Here is a 23,902-nt window from a genome sequence, read left to right as displayed (position 1 = left end):
TGCTTATTCTGGTGACAGCAGTTTATCAGCACCACTTTCTAGTACACTGATTAGTAATTATGTTGCTAAAGACACCCTATGCCTACCTTCATTTTCATATTGATCTTCTGGTACATGGAGTTTTACATACAGTTGAAATTCTTTTCCCTTCCTCCTCCACAAGAATACTTTAAGCTTTTAGGACATACATGTGTTGGAGGACTCCTGCTTTTAAACTGAAGGTTTACACTCAGTAAGACACTTTGCTCTTTGACTATATTTTTTTTTTGACATAAAGCCAAGTTTTGAACTCTTTGCTGTTGGGGAAGTTGGTCAGTGGTTATGGGCTGCACTAACTGAACAAGTTTCTAGAACTGGTGTCTGATATACAAAATGTCACACTACAATATACTCAGACTCAAAATCGCATTTTTTTTTCCCCTTTGAAAAGCTAAAATTCAGGGTCTCACACCTGACCCTCTGTTTGATGGAAAGTTTTTAGACACTGCTGTTGGAGGAAAAGGTCAGTTTGGTGGCTTTGAGTTGCTAGAGCTCCAAGAGAAACAAGAATGCTGGAGATGTTATTTTCTTTATAAAGACTGAAACAGAAGCCAGGGTACTTTGGCACAGAGAAGCAAAGCTGGAATGAGAAGTATCTGTAGCTACTAGAAATAAAGATTTCTGTAGTGGAAAGGGCAGAATAGCAGACTTCACATGTTCAGTACAATTATGGATGGACTTGGGTGTTCCTCTGTCCAAAATGGAAAGGAATAATGGAGCTGGAAGGCTTGGTAGTGCTTTGTTCACAGGGTGAGAGATGAGAATGTAAGGAAAAGAACATGCGCTTTTGAACAAACACTTCAAACATGCCATATTTTAGGGGTCTTTTCTGCCAGCAGATGCTTATAATTTATTATTTAATGAAAATTTGATAGATCTCAATACAATAGATTCAAGCAGTGAACCCTTCTACTGACGTTTATGTACCACAAAAAATATGCCCTGACAGTTCCTACTCAGAAGCTGAAAGAGGACTCAATAAACAATCATGGTGCGAATCAGCACTGGAATATGCTGACAGAGTGGTAAGGAAGAAGTTTTCCACATGGCATTTGGCTGTATGGACACAGGCACCAGGAGAAGTTTGAGACACGAATCTTGAGACTGCTCTGTGGCAGCTGCATACAAATGAGCAGCCTATACATTTGAAAGCTTGAGAAGTAAACCGGCTGTGCATTGAAAGGTAGGCATTTGGAGGTGATAAATTTAGCCCTGACTCATCCAATGGCAATTTTGACACTTGCTGTGGACTAGATTACTTTTAGGAGTTGCATCATGTTTTTACCAGATAGTTTGATTGAGCATGGTTTAATCTATTCGTATTCCTATGGCCAGATTCTAGACCTTTCTCAGTTGAAATAACTATGCAAGAATTAATTTGTGTATAGTACGTAGCGTATAGATATGTTCTGGGTCAAGTTCCTTTCTCTAAGAGGCAGTCATATCAGTTGATCTGTTGAACTTAAACTTACCAAATGACATCTTAAGACTTGACTTTTTTTCTTTTTTTCTTTCTTTTTTTTTTTTTTTTTCCTAAATCACTACTCTTGTCGTGAAAGATTTTGAAAACCCTGTAGTGTTTCCAGCTAAAAATCAGTTTCCAAAAACTACCGTGGAAGTTTCTTCACGGCTTTGTCCTACAAATTAAATAGTTCTTTCCTCTCCCTGGTGCTAACTCCTCAAGTATTTACTGAGATCGTTTGTGTGCCAAGCTCCTCAGCCTGCTCCTGACGGACAGGTGCCGTCTCCCCAGCCGCCTCACTGCCCTCCTCCTCCTCCTCCTCCGTCCTGGGCGAGTTTTTTCCTCTTTGTGGTGCAGGACGCCCGTTTTCTCCCGCAAATGCCCGGTGTTTAAACGTTCACTGAATTATGGAAATAGCGGTTTTCCCTTCTGCCTGCCTCACACGCAGACTCCCCCCACCTTTGTTTGCACGGACAGTTGATGGCATTAACACTCCCGCACGGAACACGCTCGGAAGCCAGAAAACGCACTGACGGCCTCATTCCTGTTCTTTCTCGTTACTTAAACGCGAAAAGATGAGTTCGGAATCCGAACTTTTCAAAGCTCTCCCCGGCCTCCCGGCTCCTCCCGGCCCCGCACCGCTCTGCCCCTTCCGACGGGGCTCCCTCAGCCGAGCCGGCAGCGCTGAGGGGACGGCGGCGGCCGGGCTGAGGCTGAGGGTCAGGCCCGCCCGCCGCCGGGGGAACAACGGGCGGCTCCGGTTTCTGAGGCGGATTTAACCTTCCCCGAGCGGGGCGGGAGGGGGCGGCCCGCCTCGGGGCTCGGGCTGGCGATGGGGCGGGCGGCGAGCGGCGGGCAGAGCCCGGCCGGCCGCGGGAGCCTGGCCCTCGGCGGGGCGGGAGGCGCTGAGGCGGCGCGGACCATGCGCGGCGCTCGCTGAGGCAGCCTCCGGCCGCGGGGATGAGCGCCTCGGCGGCCACCGGCGTCTTCGTCCTCTCCCTCACCGCCATCCCCGTCACGTACCTCTTCAACTGCCTGGCGGCCAGCGGCAGGTGAGGCGGGCGAGGTCGGTGAGTGGGGAGGCTGCCGCCCGCGGGGAAGGCTGAGGGAGCCCGGCGGGTATTTTTAGCGGCGGCGCTCGGTGAGGGCAGCGCCGGCTGCGGGGCCGAGGAGGGTCCGGGTCGGGCCGGCGGGAGGCGATGGAAGAGCCCGGGGTGAGGGCAGAGCGGCGGCGGGAGGGGAGCGATGCGAACGGGGGGACAGCGGCTCGGCCCCGCCTCGCCTCAGGCGGGCCCCGCGGCCATCACCTGAGGGAGCGAGGCGGGAGCGAAGCCGCCCCGAGGAAACCCTCACGGCGCCCCGAGCCCCGAGGGCTGCTCCGGGGGCACTGCCACAGCCCAGCCCCGGTTGAAAACGAGAGGAAGGACTCACCCGGCTCGCCAAACTTGAGAGCCGCACGCCTCAGGCACCCCCCGGAGACGTGCGGGGTTTGGCTGAAAGAGACAGTTCGCCCCCCGAAAACACGGGAGCCCAGGATAAACCGCACGCCTAGAAAAGAAATGTCCTCCCTCGTGGGGAAAAATCACCAAAACAAACGCGAAAACCGACGTACTTAAGGGTCCGTGTGGTATTTTGTGGTCTCACAGCCCGGGGTGTTTTGCAACGTTATTGCTTAAAAATATATTGCTCGTGTTTCTAAGGCTTTGCCGCATCTGTGCCTTCCTCATTTTCCTTCACCAGGCCGGTAACTTTTTTCATTTGTTTGTTTGTTTCTCACTGCTAGAGAAATGCTGGCTTACTTGACTCATTGCCAATATTTGTTTCAAATTGACAAACCGCAGTGAAAAGTCACTGCAATATCATCAGCGGCTGTAATGGCAACAAGAAACCCATCACCAGTAAAACAGGCTGGCAAAAGGTTCAAACCATGAGCTAAATCCACAGGCTAGCGCTGCTCATCGTGACTGAGCGCGTATGTGTCTGTACACCAAAACAGGGGATCTGGCAAAGTTTTTCCAGTAATTTCAAATAGTTTCACTAAGGCTGAAATTGTCACCGTCAGTATTATTTGATGGTACATAACTTGTTTTCTTGATACATAGACATAGAGAGGTACTCTGTGAAAAATCATGTGAAGTATTTTTTAGCTTGTGCTTCTGGAGTTTACCTAAGTTTTCCCTCCTTTATATATTTATTTATTTATTTTTCCCCTTGTGCACAAGCACAAAAGTGAAGACTGAGGAGTCTGTCTTACATAGAACTAGATACAATTTACACCCTTAGAGATGTAAGCCAATTTCAAACATTTTCTTAACTCACATTTCTGTGGGGGAAGAGACAAATTTGCTTTGTGCCGAAGACTTTGATGCTTTCCTGCACTACCTCTTTCACGCACTAGCATTAGAGCTGCAGCTTCAGAGAACAGGTCTCTGCAGAGCCCACCTGTGCTACTGCCAAAGTGCTGATTCTTAACCACCCCAAGCCACCCTGCCTTACAGGGCTCAAGGGACCTTTGGTAGCACTTCCAAAACTAGACATTAGATCTATTATAGGTGCTCCACCCTGCTACTCTGAGACCATGAGACTGATGTCCTTTATTTGCAAATATGTATTTTCAACAGTAGATAATTTATTGCTGAGGTTGGACTAAATGTCCCTAATGATCCCTTTTGGCCTTGAAATCTCTGCATTTGTGACTTTCACGTCTCATTGGCCTTTAAATTTTCCATCATCTTTGTTTATTTTTACAGATACCAGTATGAAAACTGATTTTAGTCAGACAAATCTAGACTCCTTGATATGTTGTTTATCTAGCTATTTATGTATTTTCTTTTTTTAGATGATCACATATAAAAAGGCACATTCTGCAAAACTACCAAATTAATACTATGACAGCATATGCAATAGATTTTAAAAACAAGCCTTTTCAGTATTAGAAGTTACTTGAAGAGTACGTACATGTGAGAATGGGCTTGTCATTTGAAGATAGCTAGTGAGGAAAACTGAAGAAGCACTTTTCTGTCTCTGCCTTTCATTTAAATCACCTTTCTTTTTTTAATGCTGTTACAGTTCCTGGTCAATTGTTGCAGTTGGATTTCTGGTTCTGGTTTTTATTGCTCTGTTGGCTCGTGTTCTTGTCAAAAGAAAACCACCAAAAGACCCACTGTTTTATGGTATGTCTTTGTAACATGGAAGCTAAATTAGAATGTATTAATTTTTGAAAAGGATGATGTATGATGGTTATTTCATATTGAACATTTACAGCATGGCTTCAGAAGCCATTCTATCCATACCTATACTTACACTTTGCCTTAAAGGCGTACAGATATTCATTACTTTTTAAAAGGAAACCTTAGATTTAGATTACCTTATAGCAAAAACATAGAAGAAAAAAAACAAAACAAAACACTGCAGTTGTGCCTCCAGCTGGCCCAAGTTGGAAATTTTACAATGTGGAACCACAGGCAAAGCAGTATACAAACTACCTGTATTTGCCCTCAGTCTTCCTCCTCCTTATATCTTATAAGCAGCTGTCCTGCAGTGTTCTGAGTGAGGCTGGGATCTCTCAATTCATGCAGAAGTCAAAGGAAATAGATAACATAAACCTAACACAGATAAATTTCCTGTCTCAAATGAGTGACTCACTACCTTGCCCAATAGGTCTCCCATGGATTGCAGTGGCTAATGCAGTTTGCATTGCTCACCTTCAAAAATGGCGAGTTACATTTTCCTCTCATCTTCCTTTTTTTTTTTTTTTTTTCATTGTTTGTCCTTTCTCCTTTTCAGGAGATAGTTACATTCGAGGTTATGTACTTTATGTGATTAAGATTTTTGAAAGCCTACAGTGCCTTCTTTACTTGCTAATTTTCCATGGAGATTAATGGAGGCTGTGCCTACAGCTCTACGGGATTTCACATTTCTATGAAAAGCTTCCTAAAAACTTCATGATTCCTAACTAATAGTTAAAAAACATTAAGCTACATGAGAAAGTCATATTACATGTTAAATGTCAGTTAAATGGCCTCAAAGTAGATGCATCTAGTTCAATAGATCTCTGCTTAACTGAATTTGTCAGACTGTGAAGTGACTGCATGATTTCAAGTCTTTAAACACTTATGATTTTTTTTTTAAATTTATTTTGCTTTATCTTATCACAGTTTATGCAGTATTTGCCTTTACCAGTGTAGTGAATCTAATAATTGGACTGGAACAGGATGGAATTATCGATGGATTCATGACCCATTACTTGAGAGAGGTAAACTTGAGAGAGGTTTGGCTTACATGTATAAATAAAATCTTCACTATGAATAACTTGTTGCAGTATTTGTCACAGAAAAATAGCCATTTACACATGCAACAGAACCTTCTTGAAGTTGGTCACTGACCTGTTCAATTATTGTTATGGACAAAACTTTCATGGACTTGAAATCACTGATTCATTTGGAAGATGAGCATCCCTTTCAAGCTCCAACATTATGTAATTTAGTTGAAGTAATACTGTTCTGTATTAACATCTGTGGTAATTATGTGGACCATACACATTTGCAAAAAAAACCATAGTCAGCACTCAAAAGTGAATGAGTGTTGCTATTTCTAAGTGCTTTACCAAGAAGGAAACAAAATTGTTCCTTTATTGTTGCCTGATCACTTTAGTAAATATAATTACAGTACAGTTAAAAAATGATGGTGCCAGATATCTAGTCAGCAGAATCCGTTGGCTGCTGAATATCAACATCCACCAAAAATAGCTCAGTAAGAGCTTGATTCGAAAGTCACTGAAGTCATTGAAAACATTCCATGAACTTTAATGTGAAATGAGTTGGGCCCTACAAGGTTATATGTTGTCATCATCAACAAATTCTATCCTGCTGATCTCTAGGATGCTCAAAGTATCTTTGTTACTTGTTAAATATATCTTTATTTCATTGCTTTTATCATTAAAATACTGAAAAGTAATAGTTCCATAATATAGCAGAATATAAAAAGATAGTCATACTCAGGTGTTTTCCCTTCCATCTTGCACCCTGTTTTGCAAATATATAACTGATTTAATTATACCTGATCCTGTCTAAATTAGGTTTGTGCTTGGAGACATGTTTATTGATAGTTAAAAAATAGAATGATAAATCATCAGTTACTTTTCTCAGATTGTTTCCTGCTATTCTTTTTTTTTTTTTTTTAATTGGTTATTCATTATTCTCTCTTAAATCATTATGTTTTTAATTTTTTTTTTCCTGTAGGGTGAACCATATCTGAACACTGCTTATGGCCATGTGATCTGCTATTGGGATGGCTCAGCACACTATCTGATGTATCTGTTGATGGTTGCAGCTATTGCTTGGGAGTAAGTCATTTTGATTAATGTGTCTTTTAATTTGCTTGCATTCTCATATAACCTATAATGGGGTTTCTTTCCTATGTAGTATTTAAATTTTTCTTTCAGGACCGTTTTATGTTGTAGGCTAAAGCAACACTACTAAAATTTCTTTATTTTAGGAATTGTACCCCCTCCAAGTTGCCCTTTCTCTCATCTGAATAAGACCAACAAATCAATTGAACAGTAGTCTCTTTTCTTCACCCTGAGCATAGCTCTGCATGCTTTGTGTTAGTTAAAATGAAAACTTAAAGACGATGCATATTAAAACCATGTGATGCCCCCTTCTCCCATGACATATTTATGTTAGGATTATCATTATTTAGCGTTACGATGTTCTCTGTTTTAGAGAGAATCACACAGTTTGAAAGGCAGTGGCTCTTTCTACAAGTTCTTATCTTTTTTGCTGTTGAAGAAAGTCTGAGAAGATAAGTACTTAAAGTCCAGAGACTAATGTATCCTCTGGTAATAGAAACACTACAGGAATCAAATTAATTATTAATTTTATAGTCTCGTACAATATATGACATGCAAAATCATGCACTCAGCCTTTCAATGAGTGAAACATAGTGGCAAATAACTAAGGTTCATATGATAACCCTCTCAGACAGGAATGTAGAATTTTTCCAAGTCCTCACCTCAGAGTAATAATCCACTGTTGTCTTGTGATGCAGATTTTAAAATATTTGTTTACTAACTGACACTGTTTACACAGTGACAATTAGGAAAATATTTGAGCGTAATTTGGTGTAGTGGATTTTTAAAGAGTGCAATAATTTTATTTTTATTTTTTATTTTTTTTAACAGACAAAGCTATAGATCCATTGGCCTCTACTGGCTGGGTTCCATTATCATGAGCATCATTGTCTTTATGCCTGGAAACATTGTGGGTAAGGACATGCTTTATATGACTGCATTTTTCCTGTGAAACATTTTCAAAAATCAGCAAAAGACTAATTTTACAGCAGTATTGGTTCCTTTCTGCAATAAAGCAGAAGAGGAACTTTAGAATATCAGTAAACAGAGGCAAGATGTTTCAAAATTTAAATATGAGGAAGGAAAGACTGACACTAGGAAAAGAAATCCTTTTGATTTACATTCTCAAGATTTTTTTTTTTTTTAAAAAAAGAGTATTATATTTTGCTATGCCCATAAGGCTTTCATCCAAAGTAGGTTTAATTTGACCAATAAGACAATAACTGTCTCCTAGTAAAAATATAATCTTATTTTGTATGAAATTAGTATATTGCTTAATAGTCTGTCCTTCAAGCAGCTTAAGAGGAATCTAAATCACCTTTAAAAGTGAAATCTGGAAGTTATTTTATTTTCAAAATAATTTAACACTCCCAGATTTCTATGATAAATCAGTGTATAGCTGTGCTCCTAGAGGTTGAGAATTGTAAATTAAGAATTTACATCATGTCTTTCTGATAGGTGGTCCTTTAGGAGTGACCAACCTGCCTATGTCCCACCTCCAGTTAAAGACTGCCTCATTTAAGAAGCTTAAGTTTATGCAAAGTTGACCAGGATGCAACTGAAAATATGTTCCTGCCTCCAAATCCTGCTGTCAACTTTAAAAAAGCTCAGTATGGTAGAGCTTTTCCTAACAGTTCATGGTGCAGTCTGGAACCAGTCCAGTGCCGTCTTTTGTAGAAACACATACACCACAGAGAAGACTGTCACAGTAAATCTGCAGGCTCTCTCTTCCTCTTTCCTGTGGGGAAGGCCAAGAAACTTGTTTTCAAGAGCACACCTTCTCTTTTCCTTTCTGACAGGGAACAACTAGCGTAAAAGACACAGTTTTCCTGATCTACCCTGGCTGAGGTCTCTACTTATATTTTGTCCATAAGTATTAGTACAGACCTGTAAGAGAAATCAGGACTTTGGAAAACAAATGCAATACCAGATCTTAAAAAATATTAGACTTTTTTTTTTTCCTCACTCCAAAATGCCGTCTCTATTTGAAGCAGTGTAGAGTGACTGAGGTAGTTTCCAGGCCCCTCAAAGAAAGCAGATTTCTGAACTGCCTCCCTGTCTGATAGTTTCTGTCTCATCTGGGACTAACACTAATGGGTACATGATTTTTAACAAGGATTATGTGTTGCTTTAGCAGCCATTTCTAACGTTTTATCATAATGTCAAACCTGAAGCAGCTATGATAATACATAGGATTATATATATTTTTTTTGTTCCACTACAACACAACTTACAAATTTCTCATACATCTTATGATTTTGTTATTATTATTAACAGGAAAATATGGAACAAAAGTGTGTCCTGCCTTTTTCTTAAGCCTACCATATATTTGCCTTCCTATATGGGCTGGGTTCCGAATTTATAACCAACCTTCGGTGACTCATGACACTCCAGTCAAGGTAAAATTGTTGTATTTAAGTGTTGGCTACTGTTTGGAAAACCAAAATATGCTTAATGTTCCTACTGAGTTTTATGGTGAGAGTGGAATGCTTTGTAACTGTTCACTGTTATGACAATTGCTGCCAAGCTGTGTAGACACTGTAAAAATACCTGTGCTACAAGAACATTTCATTATGGTGCGATAAGGGAATAGCAGAAGTTTCGCATGTTTAGAGCAAAGGACTCATTTCTAGAACTGATCTTGTGGCCTTCTTCTATTTTTTTCCAACCTTAATTGATTGAAAAACTAACATACACCAGCTTCATAAAGCACCACACAATCCCTATAAAAGCTCTGCAGGAAAGTAGTAGTCATCTGTCTTCTACAGATGACTACAGATTTCATGTAGTTAAAACATTTATTTTAAAGTAAGCCACAATATTAGATTTTAGAGGTAAGACATTAGCACATTGATAGGAAAACTCTTTATGCATTTTTTACTTATTAAAAAAACGTAAAAAAAAATAATTACAAACTGCTTAAGCTATTTGCTTCGAATTTAGTAGCTGGGCTGAAATAAGATCAACTGAGCAAGCAAAAACAATGCAACAATGGCTTAAGCACTGTTTTATATATATATTAAATATATATAAAAAGCACAATCCTGCGTTACAAAGCACAGAACAGATATTTAACACTTTGTTGCCATAAGCAAGCTACTTTATTGCCACAGCATACCATATCTGTTGTAATATGATCAATTAACAGTTTTGCATCGCAAGAGCTCCTGAGTCCCAGTCAGGTTTATTCCATAACTGAAAATAAAGACTCTGATCAAGGAGAGTTCCTATTCTAAAGCTAATAAGCAGCTAGCTTGCAAGGGGCATGTTCTGTGGCATAGAATAACAGCAGACAATGCACTGAAAAACATTCCCAGAAATGCATGAAAGACAACATTCAGCCATCTATCCATTCATGACTTGGAAGTAGAAACAAGACGCATAGATACTCGTACCTTCTGACGTTTGAAGACATGCTACAGAATCAGAGCTTTTACAGTGAATCCCTGTTAAAAGCGAATGAGAGAAGATTTCAAATAGCAAACCCTTGTCTACCCTCCTGCATAGTCTTTAGAAAACCACATCCCATCCCATAGAATTTTGAGCCAATTTATTTAAAATCGTCAGTAATTATAGGCCAGAAACACATCTGATAGTCATTAGGGTAGAGAGGTTAAGCATAGTTAGAGGTGGTGATGATGATTTTTGCTGTATGTATTAGTGAGAACATTCTTTGCATTGAGGATGGGTAAAGGTTTCAGTTTGTCTTGTATAGAAAACACCACAGGAACTGCTACTTTAGAAAATGTACTGCTTTTCTACTTTAGAAAATGGACTGCTTATTTGCTGAAATATAGCCATGTCTCCTGTGATCATGAGGAGTTAAGCCACTTAACTAGGTTTGATATTTTACTTTGTTATATATTCCAGAGAAATACAGTTTTTAAATTTTATTTCAAAAAGCAGGTGAATAAGAAGTTGGTGACCTGGAAGTTTAACATTACACTTTTAGGTAAATCCTTTCTTGTAAACCTAAACTTCCTTTCTATAGAAGGCCATAAAAAAAAGTCGTGATCCCTTTCACTAGGGCCACCCAGCCTTGTTCAGTCATTTCTTTTTTAGAACTCATATTTTATCTTCACAGCTAATTTATGCTCTGTATCAAATGTTTGGAGCTGGGAATTTATACCTGGGTCCAATAACAGTAAAAGTTAGAATATCTTTAAACCATAACAGGACTACTAATGACTTTTATTTTTTAAATAAAACTCTTGAAATCCTAAATTAAATATTGTTTTCAGGAAACAATTGTGTGTAGTGCTGCTAATCAGTTTAAATGATCATTATAAATCCTGAAAATAGTCCTCTTTCGAAAGAAAATCTGCAATTAGCTGAAAACTTGATTTCTTTTAGCTATCTTAATTCAGAGTCAGTATTAATAGGTTTAGGAAGAAAACATACTAATGCCTTTAAGCGTTGTAGAAAGAATACTTACATGAAAGCAACAGATGTAATGTATGTTATGTTGGCCAGAATAGTCATCGCTATAATGTTGTTATAAACTGTTTAGTTAAAAACAACAACAAAACTGACAGAGAGGAGATGATCAAGTTTTGGGTGTTTTCTAATAGAAGTGGATGCATAGGAAAGGAATGGAGTTATGTCCTCATTTTGAATCAAAGCAAGCTGTGCTAGTGTTTTACAAAGCCCAGCAGATTTATCTACAAGTATAACAGTGCAAGAAACAGTTCAAGGTAATTTAAACTTCATTAAAAATATTAATATGCATAAATTCAGATTTGCACATGAATTCTGAAGGGACTGAATTCTATGGACAGCACACATGATTATCCCTGCTGCTTAAATCTGACCACGTAAGGAGCCTCATAGAAGCTATGGAAAATAGCTTTTCCCTGGAAGTGAGAGAAAATGCTAAGTGTACCCACACACTTCCTTACTAAACAAAAGAAACAGCAGGATTGGCAAGATGTGTGCAGAGGTCAATGTTGCTTTCAATAAAGGGGAAACCTGTAGCAGGTTCTCTCTACTCAGCCACTGTACTTAGCACACAATTCATCTCAGCACTTAGTGAAGTGACTTTGCCATGTAAAAAGGAGTGTAAGGCAAAATTACTATGCAGTTAATGTCTGACAGTAAAGTGCCTATTGTCTTCCTAATTCTTGTTCTTTTTTATTATTATTATTTTTAAAGCTTTGCATTTTCATTTTGTTTAGTGTACACAGAGAGAAAAAGGTGTAAGTTGCCAAATGCCTTGGCAATTTCATAAACTAGTTCTACACAAATTTTGTTCCTACTATTACATTGGCTCTGTCTCTGAAACCTCTAAATACAAAGTTATACTGTAGTTTTGCAGTCACAGTAAATATGTACATTCATTTAATATACCTTTTGACAGGAAGGACTGATAGGACTGATGCATATATGTATATAGACATAAATGCGTGCTTCAAACTTGGACAAAGTGGAAAGAAAATATACCAACCCTCAGATTTTCCACTATCCTTATGTGGTTTATATCTGATAATGACTTGCAACTCAGTAGCCATGGAACTCTTTGTCTTTCATAGGAATATTAGAAAATATATGTAACTTGCAGGTAGTATTATAAGCATTGCTACATTAGTGCTTTAAATACTATGAATTAACAGATTTTTCTGAAAAACATATTTAAAAAATAATTTTATGAAAAGGATTATCTGTGTATATAAAAGCCTTATTTTTATTAAACTACAATGAAGGTTGTACAGTTCTTATTCAGGAATTGTGCTTGCAAAGTGTTTCTCTTGCTTCAGTGACTTTATTGTGATCTTAAGTGCTTTTAACTGTGCCTCTACATCCTAATTATTGTTTTGTGCTTTTGGAGACAATTCACAAGTATATAACAGGAAGGAGATCAGTTTTTTCTTTTGCTGTGTGCATGCCAACACATGGCTAATAAAAAGGAAGAGGAAATGAGTAACACGTATAAATGGGGAAGCTCTCCCTCTGAACTACAGAAAGGTATTCTGATGTGCCTATAATTTTGCCTGTGAATACAGCGCTGAAAGTGTACCTAGAAATATTTCCATGGGTCTCGTAAGTTTTAGCATGTAGACAAAGCATTCACTTTGGTTCCTCTAAGCCATGCTCCCTGTTAGATATCTTCATGGCCTTTGTTACCCTACAGTCTGATCACCTCACATCTGCACATGTGGTCCTGGAGGGAGATTTCTGTTCTGAAAAAAGGAGACACAGAACAGATCAGACCCAGAAGTGCTTTGGTACCTGCCAGAGGAATCCATGGCACACAGCAATTAAAGAATGAATAGTTTTGTTCCACCCCCCCACCATGTGCTCTACAAACTCTCTTCATTCGCTGTTTCTGCATTACACATTAGGATAAATTACTTGCCCACTGAAGTCAGCAGAGATCTGTTAGCCACAGACAAGCTTTTATTTTATCCCTGTTCCATTAATTTTAATAGTAGCACAGGCTGCTGAAAATTAGCATTCACTGTCAATAATGATGAGCCCTCATTTTACTGTCCCTCCAAAAAGTCCTTTTAAAGCATATTGGAAACAGCTTCAAATGCTTGAGATAAATAAACCCACATTTCCAAAGCTTTTCTACAGACGGACATTCAGGAACACGAATTCATTTAAATTAACAATAGATGCAGCTTTAAAGGAAGTTAGTTATACCGCTTTGAAGCCTGGCATGATTTCAGAGTTAAAGTAGTGTTAAGTTGCTTTGAAAGTAAACTAATCTGTATTGGAATGGCTTTAGTTGGATCCATCCATTTCTAGAGTTTATTCAGACTAATTTTCCTGACTGCATACTATAAAGACCAAAGTCGTCTTTTTCGATGCAGAAATCTTTCAGTCCTCGAGGTCAGTGGGAAAAAGGTAACTGAAACTGCTTCTATCATGACGTTTCACCACTTGAACCTTCTTGTAGTGACTAATCTGAGGTTAAACCATGTTATGCAGAACTGGGATGTACTAAACACATTCTGTATTGCAGGTAGTTCAGGAAGTTCAGAAGAAAGGACTCTTAAGACGACCAGTAGATTTAATGTTAGCTGCATACCTCATACTAGCAACAGGATTTTGCATATTTAGGGGCATGGTAAGTTGAAGATAATTTAATATTCTTGCCTCTATTTTTCAGAGAAAATTTAAAATTTGTTTTCCTAAATAAGATATTGTAGCAACTTTGTGGCAAAAAGTTATGTTTATTTCAGTCAAGGGAAATCCTTTAATTTTCAGTGTTGGAATGGGCCTTTATGTATATTTATTTATGTATTCATATACTTATTCTGTGTGTAGGACAAATTGATATTTAGAATACTTGTTGGTGCTTTGCTTCTCTATTTTTCTATACGTAAAGGCTGGCTTTCAGAAGAAACTTGGTACACAATTACAAGAGCAACCCCTTAGGGCCTAAATATTGCTTTCATTGGTCAATTGTTGAACTTACGTCCAAGAATATGGAAGCAAACCAACTAAATTAAGTTTGCATTTGTGTTTTTTTAAACAGAGATACATAGTTAAAATTAGGAAAACAAACTAACTAACACTGCATGAGAGAAAGGAGAAGCTTTCCACCTGGAGAGGGGGAAAAAACAAACACACAGAATTTGTTCATGTTACCTGAACAACACACATTGATTGTACTTAGCTAGAATGATTTTGTTCTTATGTTTGCTTTTTATGCACAGGTGTTTATATTAAAATTTCAGAGGAAATGAGTCATGAGTCAGTATCGAAAATGCTTGTTGAAGCAGATAAATCCAGTAATAGGTAAATCTAGTCCCCTGTCAGCTGTAAAGCATTTTCTGTCTTAAGCAGAAGGGAAGCTGCATATCAACCAGTGATCAGAGCTCAGATGTTTAGGTGTTTTACACAACTGTCTGCCTGTTTGATTTGTAGATCTGATCCAGTCTGGAATAATTCAAGTAACACATGATAATTATCCATAGCAATATTTTATTCACCTAATGCAGATTGCCTTATTCTAGTTCTGCTCCTCACATTACTCTCATCTTCTGCTGTTTCTCTAAGAACTAGCCTTGCAACAAAAATCTTTCTTTTTCCTTCTAACTTGTTGCAGTCCACTTAATTCCTTATAGATCATGCTACTTCAGAGTACTACTCATGCAGGTTAATCAGCTTTTTACCTGTAGTTTTGCTGTGGGAATCGTTACCTTACGCTCTGACATCTAACTTTTATTCTGCAGCCCCACTTCATTTCTCAGAGGATTTTTGTTTGTTTGTTTTTGTTTTTTTCTTTTCTTTCCCCTAAATGTGTGGTGATTTCCTTACGTATTTCCAGTACCAAAGCAGGAAATGTTTAGTGGCCTTACTTCTACATGCAGAGAGAGATTCACTGAACGTCTCTGTGTAAGCTGCAGTAACCATGATTTTGTGAAAAGGCTAATGAAACACAATCTTTTATAGTGCACCCAGATCTTCTTCTTGGATCCACATGTTTGAAAACAACAGGGAGGAATAGCCATTGCTGGTAAATCTTTGTATTTCCCCCTCAAAGTCATGCAGCACCTGAAATTGGGTTGTGCAAAGCAATGTTCAGTCCTGCTATTAAATGGGCATTGATAATGCCATGCTACAAACACTGAGTGTGACAGCTGGTGATACAGACTGCTTACACATTTTGGAATAGTATTTTCATAGTAGTCCTTAAAACTCCTAATATAAAAAAGTAACTACTTTTGGAACTGGGTCTTTTCATGTTTATTGGGAACTTTATTCTCTCTGTAGGAATATAAAATCCAATTATCTCTCCTCTGCTACCCCCTTTTAGAAGTCATTGTAATTGTTTTTAAAAAACACCTGTTTTTGAAATCTGCATCACTCTCCATTGCTACTTTTCCACAGTGCAACTCTTTTCTTGGACTATATCCATAGCTTGCTATCCTAAACTTAGGTGCTTAACCTGAAGTTCCCACTGTTTGAACAATTTTCCATTCAAAAGCTCATTTCCTGCTATCAAAGCCTGGTTATCAGGCCAAATCAATAGTAATTATAGTTTTTACTATTACATAGCCAACTGACTGAAATCTTTTCCAGTCAGAATTTTTGAAGAAGGCTGTTAGCATTTCCTTGCAACCCCTCCAAGCAGCAACTGAAAGGAGGCTGCATTTCAGCCTTTTTGATTTGTTTTTAAATTGGTGATCAAATGGATCACCTTTGCAATAGTTTTTCACCAAGCCTCCTGTGTATCAGTGCTGCAGAACACTACTGAGTAGCTAGGGCAGGTAACAGGTATCAGGTTAGCTCATTTTAGAGAAAATTCTTTGTTCACGGGAAGTTTTAAAAATTCTTCTTAGATTGCTCTGGATTGCCCTGCTGAACTCTGCCGGCTATATATTCAACTTCACGAGCCTTATATAAAAGATCCTGCTGCCTATCCTAAGCTTCAGGTAAAGCATTGACTGTGGAGCATAGAGTGTTATGAAGTGATTTGTTACCTGGCGCAAAGATGAAGCCATGGGTTGCCACAGATGACAACATCAATAAGGGAAGTATTTGTTCATGGCAAGTTAACCAGGATTCCGTATTACACACTAAACAGCCTTACAGGGTAACAACTCTTCATGGTGATAAGTTTAACTTTGGTTCAAATCAGTTACCTTGAGTTACACATCCTAATTACTGAGGATTCTATTAATATATTCCATGAAATAGATCCACATGATTTTTAGAATAATTGCTTTTCCTTAAATGGGCAAAGCAGACTTTCAGTCTGGAATAATGGAGCAAGGGGTGCAGTAGAACTAGATTCCTTAAGCTCGCGTTGTGCTTCTGTCACCAGTGACACTCCTTGAGGTAGGATGCTTCTTACAAACCCTATTTACATAAATATTACAGAGAAGGGAATGTTTTCCTTTAGTTATGTAATATTTGCAAGGTTGCCATTCTTTTGCAACCCTGGATACTGCATAGGGGCAGGGCCTGAAGAGATAAGAGGATTCACTAGTGGGACAATGACCTGTTCTTTCTGGAAAAGGGGGTGGCTTGGGTATATCTCATATTGCAAAACTGAAAGCACCATGGAGCTTGAGAAATGGACACCCATATTATATTGGATAATGAGTTAGGACAAGTCATACTTATTAGATTGGTCCCAAGATGGTAAGCAGTAGGAGGAAGGAAAGTATGTCCTGGGACAAAGAGAATTTGGAACAGGCAAAGAGGCAACAGCCATCAATACTAGTGGAAGCCTTGAGGTAGCTAGATCTGGTGAACAGCATCCATGTGTGAAACTCGTCTCACAAAAAGCTTGTAACTACAGAAAGGCCTGGGAATCATTGCTCCGAGGAGTTTAGTTGTGAATAATCTCAAATCTTCAGTCAGCAGCTGGCTAATTTTTAAATGCATCTCCCTCATATTGCAAAGCAACTAATATTTGTGTTTAAAATGCAGATGCTGGCATACATGTTCTACTCTGTGCCATACTATGTGATTGCTCTGTATGGACTACTGGTACCTGGTTGTTCCTGGATGCCTGATTTAACCCTTATACATGCTGGAGGACTAGCTCAGGTATTTCTTTGTAAAATGTTTACTTTTGAATTACTGGTTAATAAGTAGAGAACTATGGAATGAGTAAGGGGCCAGAACTTGATCTTGCCATGCTGGTTTTACACCATTGTAACACAAATCACCTTTTAGATCTGTGAAGAACTAATTTAAGGGAGTGGAGAATCAACCTTTTTTTTTTTTTTAAATCAGGCTGCATTCTTGCTCTAGTAGACTTTTCTCTTTCTGCAATATCTTTTCATTGGACTCATTTAAACCTTATTAAATGCCATTAATTCTTTAGCTGAGACCATGAAGGAAGGTGTTTCATAGCTGAATAGTGGACCACATAAAAGAGAAAAAAACAACAATGAACAACAAAACATAATGCTTCCATAATATGTGCTGGCCAGCTAGGTGATCTGGGAAGAAAAACCAAAAAACAGAAAAAAAAAAAAAAAAAAACAACACACAAATGGAACAAGAATCTAACAGTCACATGACAGGGATATTATCAGTTGAGGATGGTGAGGTAACTCTGGGAACCTCCTGGTCCACAAGCTGCGGTAACATTAAGATATGCTCCTGTTGCCAAAGGCATACGCACCTAACTCATTCTGTTCTGATTCTCTTGAACAGCTTCAGTTAATTGCTAGATGGTGCTGATGGTTATAAGAACACTGACCAAAACAGCAATAAAAGTTGACAAGCACTAGTAAACTACCTCTCATGTCACATAGATAAACACTGAACAGTTGAGACTGTGACAAGAATTGATTTGTACTGTACGTAGGGTGTGAAATGTGCTGAGTATCCAGACAATGCAGAAAATACGCACATAATCCTGTAAGAATGATGAAAACATAGGGACACGGAATAAAGGCAGTTAAAGTATTGCTATTAGACAAACACAAACCACTACTTTGTCCCCTATGCATGAGATAGCATTCACAGATACTAACCATAATCCAGTTTAACTGTCCAGTAAAGATGGGGAGAGTTTATTTTCTATTTGTGAGCAACGATTACAGAGATTATTATTATTTTTTTTTAATTATAAAGGATCTTGAATCACCAAATTATATCAAAACAGAATCTGGCAAACATTACTGAAGAATTTTAGATGCTCAAAGGTATCATAAATGTTATACAACTGTGTTCAGCCCAAATCTAATCTAAAAAAAGCACAAGGTAGCTAAAGTGGGCAAGTCAGTGTCAGGAACCTCTCTCTACTGACAGATTACTCATGTTTCATGAATTCCCCAGGCAGTAAAGAAAGAAACTGCTCCTTCAAGGATTATTTAGCACTTCGTGAAATAAACCAGAAGTCAAAGCGTGCTGACTGTCACAACCATACAAGTTTACCAAAATCTCAGACCCCCCAGAGACTGGAGGTGTTTCAACAAGGTTGTTTATGAGAAACAAATGTTTCTCATAACATATGCTGACTTTTTTATTTTTAAGTGGCACTTTATACTCAAAATTTCCCATTTTCATCTTTGAAGCTTATCCCAGGCACAAGCACAAATTCTGTAGGTTGACAAAAGCTAATTAAGTGAACTGCATATTGCACACTCCCCCTAATTAATTTTATCCCAATTGAAAGACATTTTGTATAGTTTTTGTGGTTTTGACTGCAATGTACTGCACAATGAACTTCAGTCATCCCACAACTGAGAATGATTTACTTGATTTGCCTTTGTGCAACTTAGGAAGAAAAACATGTGATAATGGTTTGAGGGCTCTTTTTAAAAGGTGTTTTGTTGTTATTTTTATTTGGAGCACAAAACACATTTCCAGGTTTGTCTACTGTCAAAACAGTTGCAATTGGTAATTAAAATAAATGTAGTACTGAAACACATTTTGCTTTCTGCTATGCGTAAAGGTCCAGAAAAGGTAAACATCTAAAGATGAAAATGGAGCATTGACCCCTGGGAATAAACACTGCTCCTACAGATGGGGGATGTTGGGATTTTAGTTATTTTTATTTCTATCGTTATGAAATACATACTTTTGTTTTGGCAAAAACAAGTCTGAAAATGGCATTTGATGCATCCAAAAACCCTTTACAGGTGCCTAGCCCTTCATACACAATAAAAAATATTCCGCTCTATTTATTGTTTCCAGAATTACACATAGCTCTCAGGTTGGATTATTTGGTTACTGACATTCAGACTCTAAGAACAGGTTGTGACTCTTCTCAGACTTTCTGAAGCTGCAGGAAGAGCTCTTTAAGTGCCACATGACTGAAGTACCAGGAGCTTTGATTATAAGGAAGAGTTAAAGTAGCCTCTGTGAACTTGATAAAATTGGCATTCACCTATTCAAGTGAGCCACACGAGAAGTGATTAAGAGCCATGTCCCTGCTACCCACAATCACCTCTGTCTCACTAGCTCTCCATGGCCTTCTTCCCTATGCTGAGATGCAGAAACTTTTTCTTTACTCCTTCTCCACATAAGTGTTTTCCTTAATCCAACAATTTTTGGTGGCTAGTTTCTGCAGTGCCTCTGATCTACAAGAGAACCTAAACCCAAGAAACTTATTTCTCTAGGTTACTGTCTTTCCACTCCATTTGATGTCTTTCCTTAGGCTCTTAAGACCTGGTCCAAACCCTTACAAAACCAGTTATGATTTTTTCTGATTTTAATCAGACAAAGAAGGCTCAGAGTGAAGACTTCTAACCTTTTTTCCCAGGCTCTTTTTCTCTGGCTGGAGGACTTTCTTGATTGCAGAGTAACAAATACTATGATTAGTCTACCAGCAAAAAATAATGTTAAAACAAACAAAAATGCCAAACAAAGAAATCCCCACTATTTCATACAAACAAGAAACTTAATGAGTACTAGGCATATGCAAATTGCAGCTGTCAAGTTGAGCAGTGCCACATCCAGCACCAGGCACCTTCCCGTTGCTGCGGAATGGCCTCGTGAGCAGACTGGTCGAGGTTTTGAGGCCAGTGAAGGCTGTATGTTAATCAGATAAGGCTACCTGAGAAGTTAACCTGCTGCGTCTTATCTGGTTGATTCCTCAGCCAAGGTTTGGAGTTTTGTCAAAATGAACCACTTAAAGAGGGGTTCAGTAACAGAAAGCGTAGTCACTGAGAGGCTCAGATCACAGCAAAGTAACAGAGCAGACTCAAGGTTGTTCTCGCTTTCTGAAATGCCAGCCTAGTGCACAATAGGCAGCACAGTGACACAGAATGACCACCAGCTCCTACCTTTCTAGAAATTAAGGATTTGGTAGGAGTCTGCCTGGCACTTGAAAGAAGAACAGGATTAGGATATTGGTGAATGAGAGACCTGCTTTAAAACACACCCACCCTGCCCTCAAGGGGAACAAACAAAAAAACAACAATCAAAAAAACCCTAGAAGCTGACTACATTCATGGAAAGGAAATATGTTAAATTAAAAACACAACAGTTCTGTGAAGGCAGATCAAACTTCAATAAATACAAACTGATTTTAACAGACCTAAATATTCTCCCTGGTAATGAGAAGAAAAACACATTATATAGAAAAACATGTCTAGTAAATAACAACTTCATTTTATGGTGCATCATTAGCTGGTGAGAATCTTTGTGGGCTACAAATAGAATAAACAATAACAGTCAAGTGTTTCTGCTTTTTCTTTTGGTAGCTCACTAACATGCCACAATTCTTATAAGAGACAAAAACCACAAAATAAGGCTTAGATCTTCAAAGGCATCTAGGAGGCTTTGGAGTTCTGGATTTCAGAAGCTCTCTCTTACAGCTCTTTATGATAAGGTTCTTGAACTTACTATGATGCGTGGCTGGCCACAGCTGCAGAGATAAACAGGAGAGCCTTGCAGCCCTCCACAAAGAAGCACGCAGCTCAGCATTTTGTGCACCCCAGAAGTTCTAAGACATCACAGGGAGGGTCTTAGCGCTTAGGTAAAAATTAGACAGCCCCAAACTTCCTACACAAAGCCTGGTGGTGGCAGCTGGGTATTTTCTTAGGAAACTGTTACCTTGTATAATGGGATGTCTCTGCTCCTGAGTGCTGGCTGCTTGTACTGTGTTCCCAAGGTAAGGAAAGGCAGCAGGTATCTGAGTGAGAGCACAGCTGCCAAAGGCAGTTCCCATCTGAGACAGGTGAGAACAAACGGGCTGCAAGAAGTGGCTGAATTATTCAGCTGATATAAAAAGTCTGCTGATAGTGTGCCCCTGAACATCTGTTTACTGTGTAATAGCTATTTACAGAAACTTGCTAAGTGGCACTCTGCTGAAGTGTGTTTGTGTTTGATTTCTTTGATTACCCTGTTTCCTGACTCTGCTTTGCTAGATCAGTGCTCCCTGTTAAGTGGAGGTGGTTATAATCTCCTGAAAACCAATTTCCTTTTCTGTTTTGAAGTATGGTCTCAGCCTAACCTTTTGCCAGAGGGGTGTGTATTAAAACACCTGCACTGTGTTTCACTTTCTAACTGTGAAGAGAATTGTGTTCTCTGTGAGTCCAAAATAGCTCGGGCTGAAGCCAGAACAGAGGGCGTGATTTGGCCATAGTGTACTCCTCTGTTACTGAAATGCTGGTGTCCCTTTCTCCTGCTCTGCTTAAGATCAAATTGATGTTTATCTTCTCAGATCTCCCCCACTGCAAACTAACTAAATAAATAAAATTGGACACATGATAGTTAATGTGAACGAGCTGTTGCTTGAAATAGCAGGTAACAGATGGAGACAAAAGACAGCAACTATCCTGACACTTCTATCTTTAAATGTTTGTTTATGCTAAAAATATGCTTCAGCTCAGCAAGGCTGCCTTTGCATATAACCTTCACCGTAAACGTAACCTATACCTCAGAACCAGCCTCAGCCCAAAGGCCAAATTTTACCAACATTTTCTGAAATCATCAGGAGTTCTGGGACTTGTATTTGTAAAACTGGGATTAAGAGTTAAACAAACAAACACCAAACCAAAAACAAACATAAAAGAAACTAACATAGCTTCCAAGTTTTTATTTTCTGACTTTATTTAGAGTCAGCGTCTGTCTGCTTACCGTTGATGCCAAACACAATGTTCCTAGGTAGGTGGGTGCAAGTCCTACCCCCCTTCTGGGCTGAGACTTAGCAGAGACCTTACAGTGAGTAAGCTCCAGTGGCCATCTGCCTGGGGAAGGATCATGGGCCCGGTTGCATGAATAATCAGCCATAAGCCAAGGGTGAAACCCTACACCTGATGTAAAGATCAGTGCCACCATGCGCATAAAGTACTCCTCCTACCGTGACACTGACAGCTCCATTTACGGCTCTTGTACCAAGATATGAATGACCTTAGTTCAGATTTTGTTTTTGTTTACTGCTGTGCTGTTTACTGCTGTATGAAAGAATTCAGGAATAAATGGGTTGGCTTGGAAAACGTCACTGGAGATTCATACTTGCATGCAGATTATGCTGTCTTTCCAAAATATACATCAACTTTACCTTTTTTTTAATATATACATTATATACACACCACAGGCTCAATTTTCCCATATTGGTGCTTCTCTTCATGCTCGAACTCCTTACATCTACAGAGTCCCTGAAGAAGCAAAACAGTTTTTTCTGGTATTGAACATAATGTATGGGATTCTTCCCCAGCTGTTGGCTTACAGGTGTGTCAACATGCCAGAGTTTTTTATGAAAACAAAACAAGAAGAAAAAACGGAATAGCACAACAGTTTTCGGCTCCTCTTTTTGGCTGTGTATATAATTGGGCTTGGAAGTAACTGAACTGCTCAGATGGAATCCAAATGACGTGTGTAAGATGTGTAATATTGCACAATTGTGTAAAGATGCATGGTCTGTTTTGTTTATCCTACTCAAAAAGGGAAAATAAAGACAACTGCCTTCAATATCACTTCTCAACATTCTGACTTAATGCTGTGGTGGGGTTGGTAGTTCCCATATAGTTCACGCATTTTTAAAGCAAACTTCCTTGACATCTTCAGAAATCCTGCATGGAGTTAAATAATTACGATGTCAGTGTTTTGCCTCTACATGCTATCAGCGTTAGCAATCCCTATGCAAAGCTACTGTAGAACATGAAGGTCAAGATTTTGAAATGTCAAAAAGTAACGTACATAACTCTGTAACATGCACACGTTTTATTTGTCAAAAAGTATGTCTTGTGGGTCAGCCTCGTTAAAAATCCCAAGAAATCTTTTAAGAAGCAATCAACTGTTATGGTAAGACTCCATATGCAAATCATATAATTTTGTTAATACTTTAAAGGATTCACCTCTGCAAGGACTACTCATGTGCTGGAAGTTAAGCATGTGCTTACCTGCATTTCTGCACTGGGCACGGAGTGCTCACTGCTGTGAACAATCAGGCCTGACAAAACAGCATGCGTTTCCCAAGAGGTTCTGCTGCTGTGCTTCTCTGTGCAGCTACTTTTGCTAATGGTGTTAGGTCACGAACAAGTAGCAGCATACACAGAGAGCTCGCTTTGTGTGGTTTATGTTTCCATTTGCAATTACAACTATTTATACGACTTCTATGTGTATTTACACTAAAAGCAGTACACTTTGTGCCTTTCTTGCAGACGAAATTAGCTGATACATTTTAGCTG

The 23,902-nt window shown here is 39.0% G+C and overlaps 1 protein-coding gene across 4 annotated transcripts; it reads left to right on the top strand.

Moving 5' to 3' along the window:
* Positions 1 to 2,164: 2,164 nt before the first annotated feature.
* On the top strand, positions 2,165 to 23,183 carry TM6SF1 (transmembrane 6 superfamily member 1). Of its 4 annotated transcripts, XM_068696373.1 has the most exons (10): positions 2,175 to 2,553; positions 4,571 to 4,674; positions 5,659 to 5,756; positions 6,742 to 6,845; positions 7,683 to 7,765; positions 9,129 to 9,250; positions 13,816 to 13,920; positions 16,142 to 16,234; positions 17,238 to 17,357; positions 22,810 to 23,183. In XM_068696373.1, exons 1-10 carry the CDS (start codon positions 2,462 to 2,464, stop codon positions 22,999 to 23,001), a joined length of 1,113 nt encoding a protein of 370 aa, XP_068552474.1. In that variant the 5' UTR covers positions 2,175 to 2,461; the 3' UTR covers positions 23,002 to 23,183. The 4 variants fall into 4 exon arrangements, with proteins under 4 accessions (XP_068552477.1, XP_068552475.1, XP_068552476.1 ...); XM_068696374.1 differs by lacking the exon at positions 16,142 to 16,234 and having other exon boundaries at positions 2,170 to 2,553; XM_068696375.1 differs by lacking the exon at positions 4,571 to 4,674 and having other exon boundaries at positions 2,174 to 2,553.
* The last annotated feature ends 719 nt before the right edge of the window (positions 23,184 to 23,902 follow it).

This window comes from Anas acuta, chromosome 12, assembly GCF_963932015.1.
Source record: "Anas acuta chromosome 12, bAnaAcu1.1, whole genome shotgun sequence".
In the NCBI taxonomy this organism is placed as follows: Eukaryota; Metazoa; Chordata; class Aves; order Anseriformes; family Anatidae; genus Anas; species Anas acuta.
This window is presented reverse-complemented; position numbering and strand designations above follow the sequence as displayed.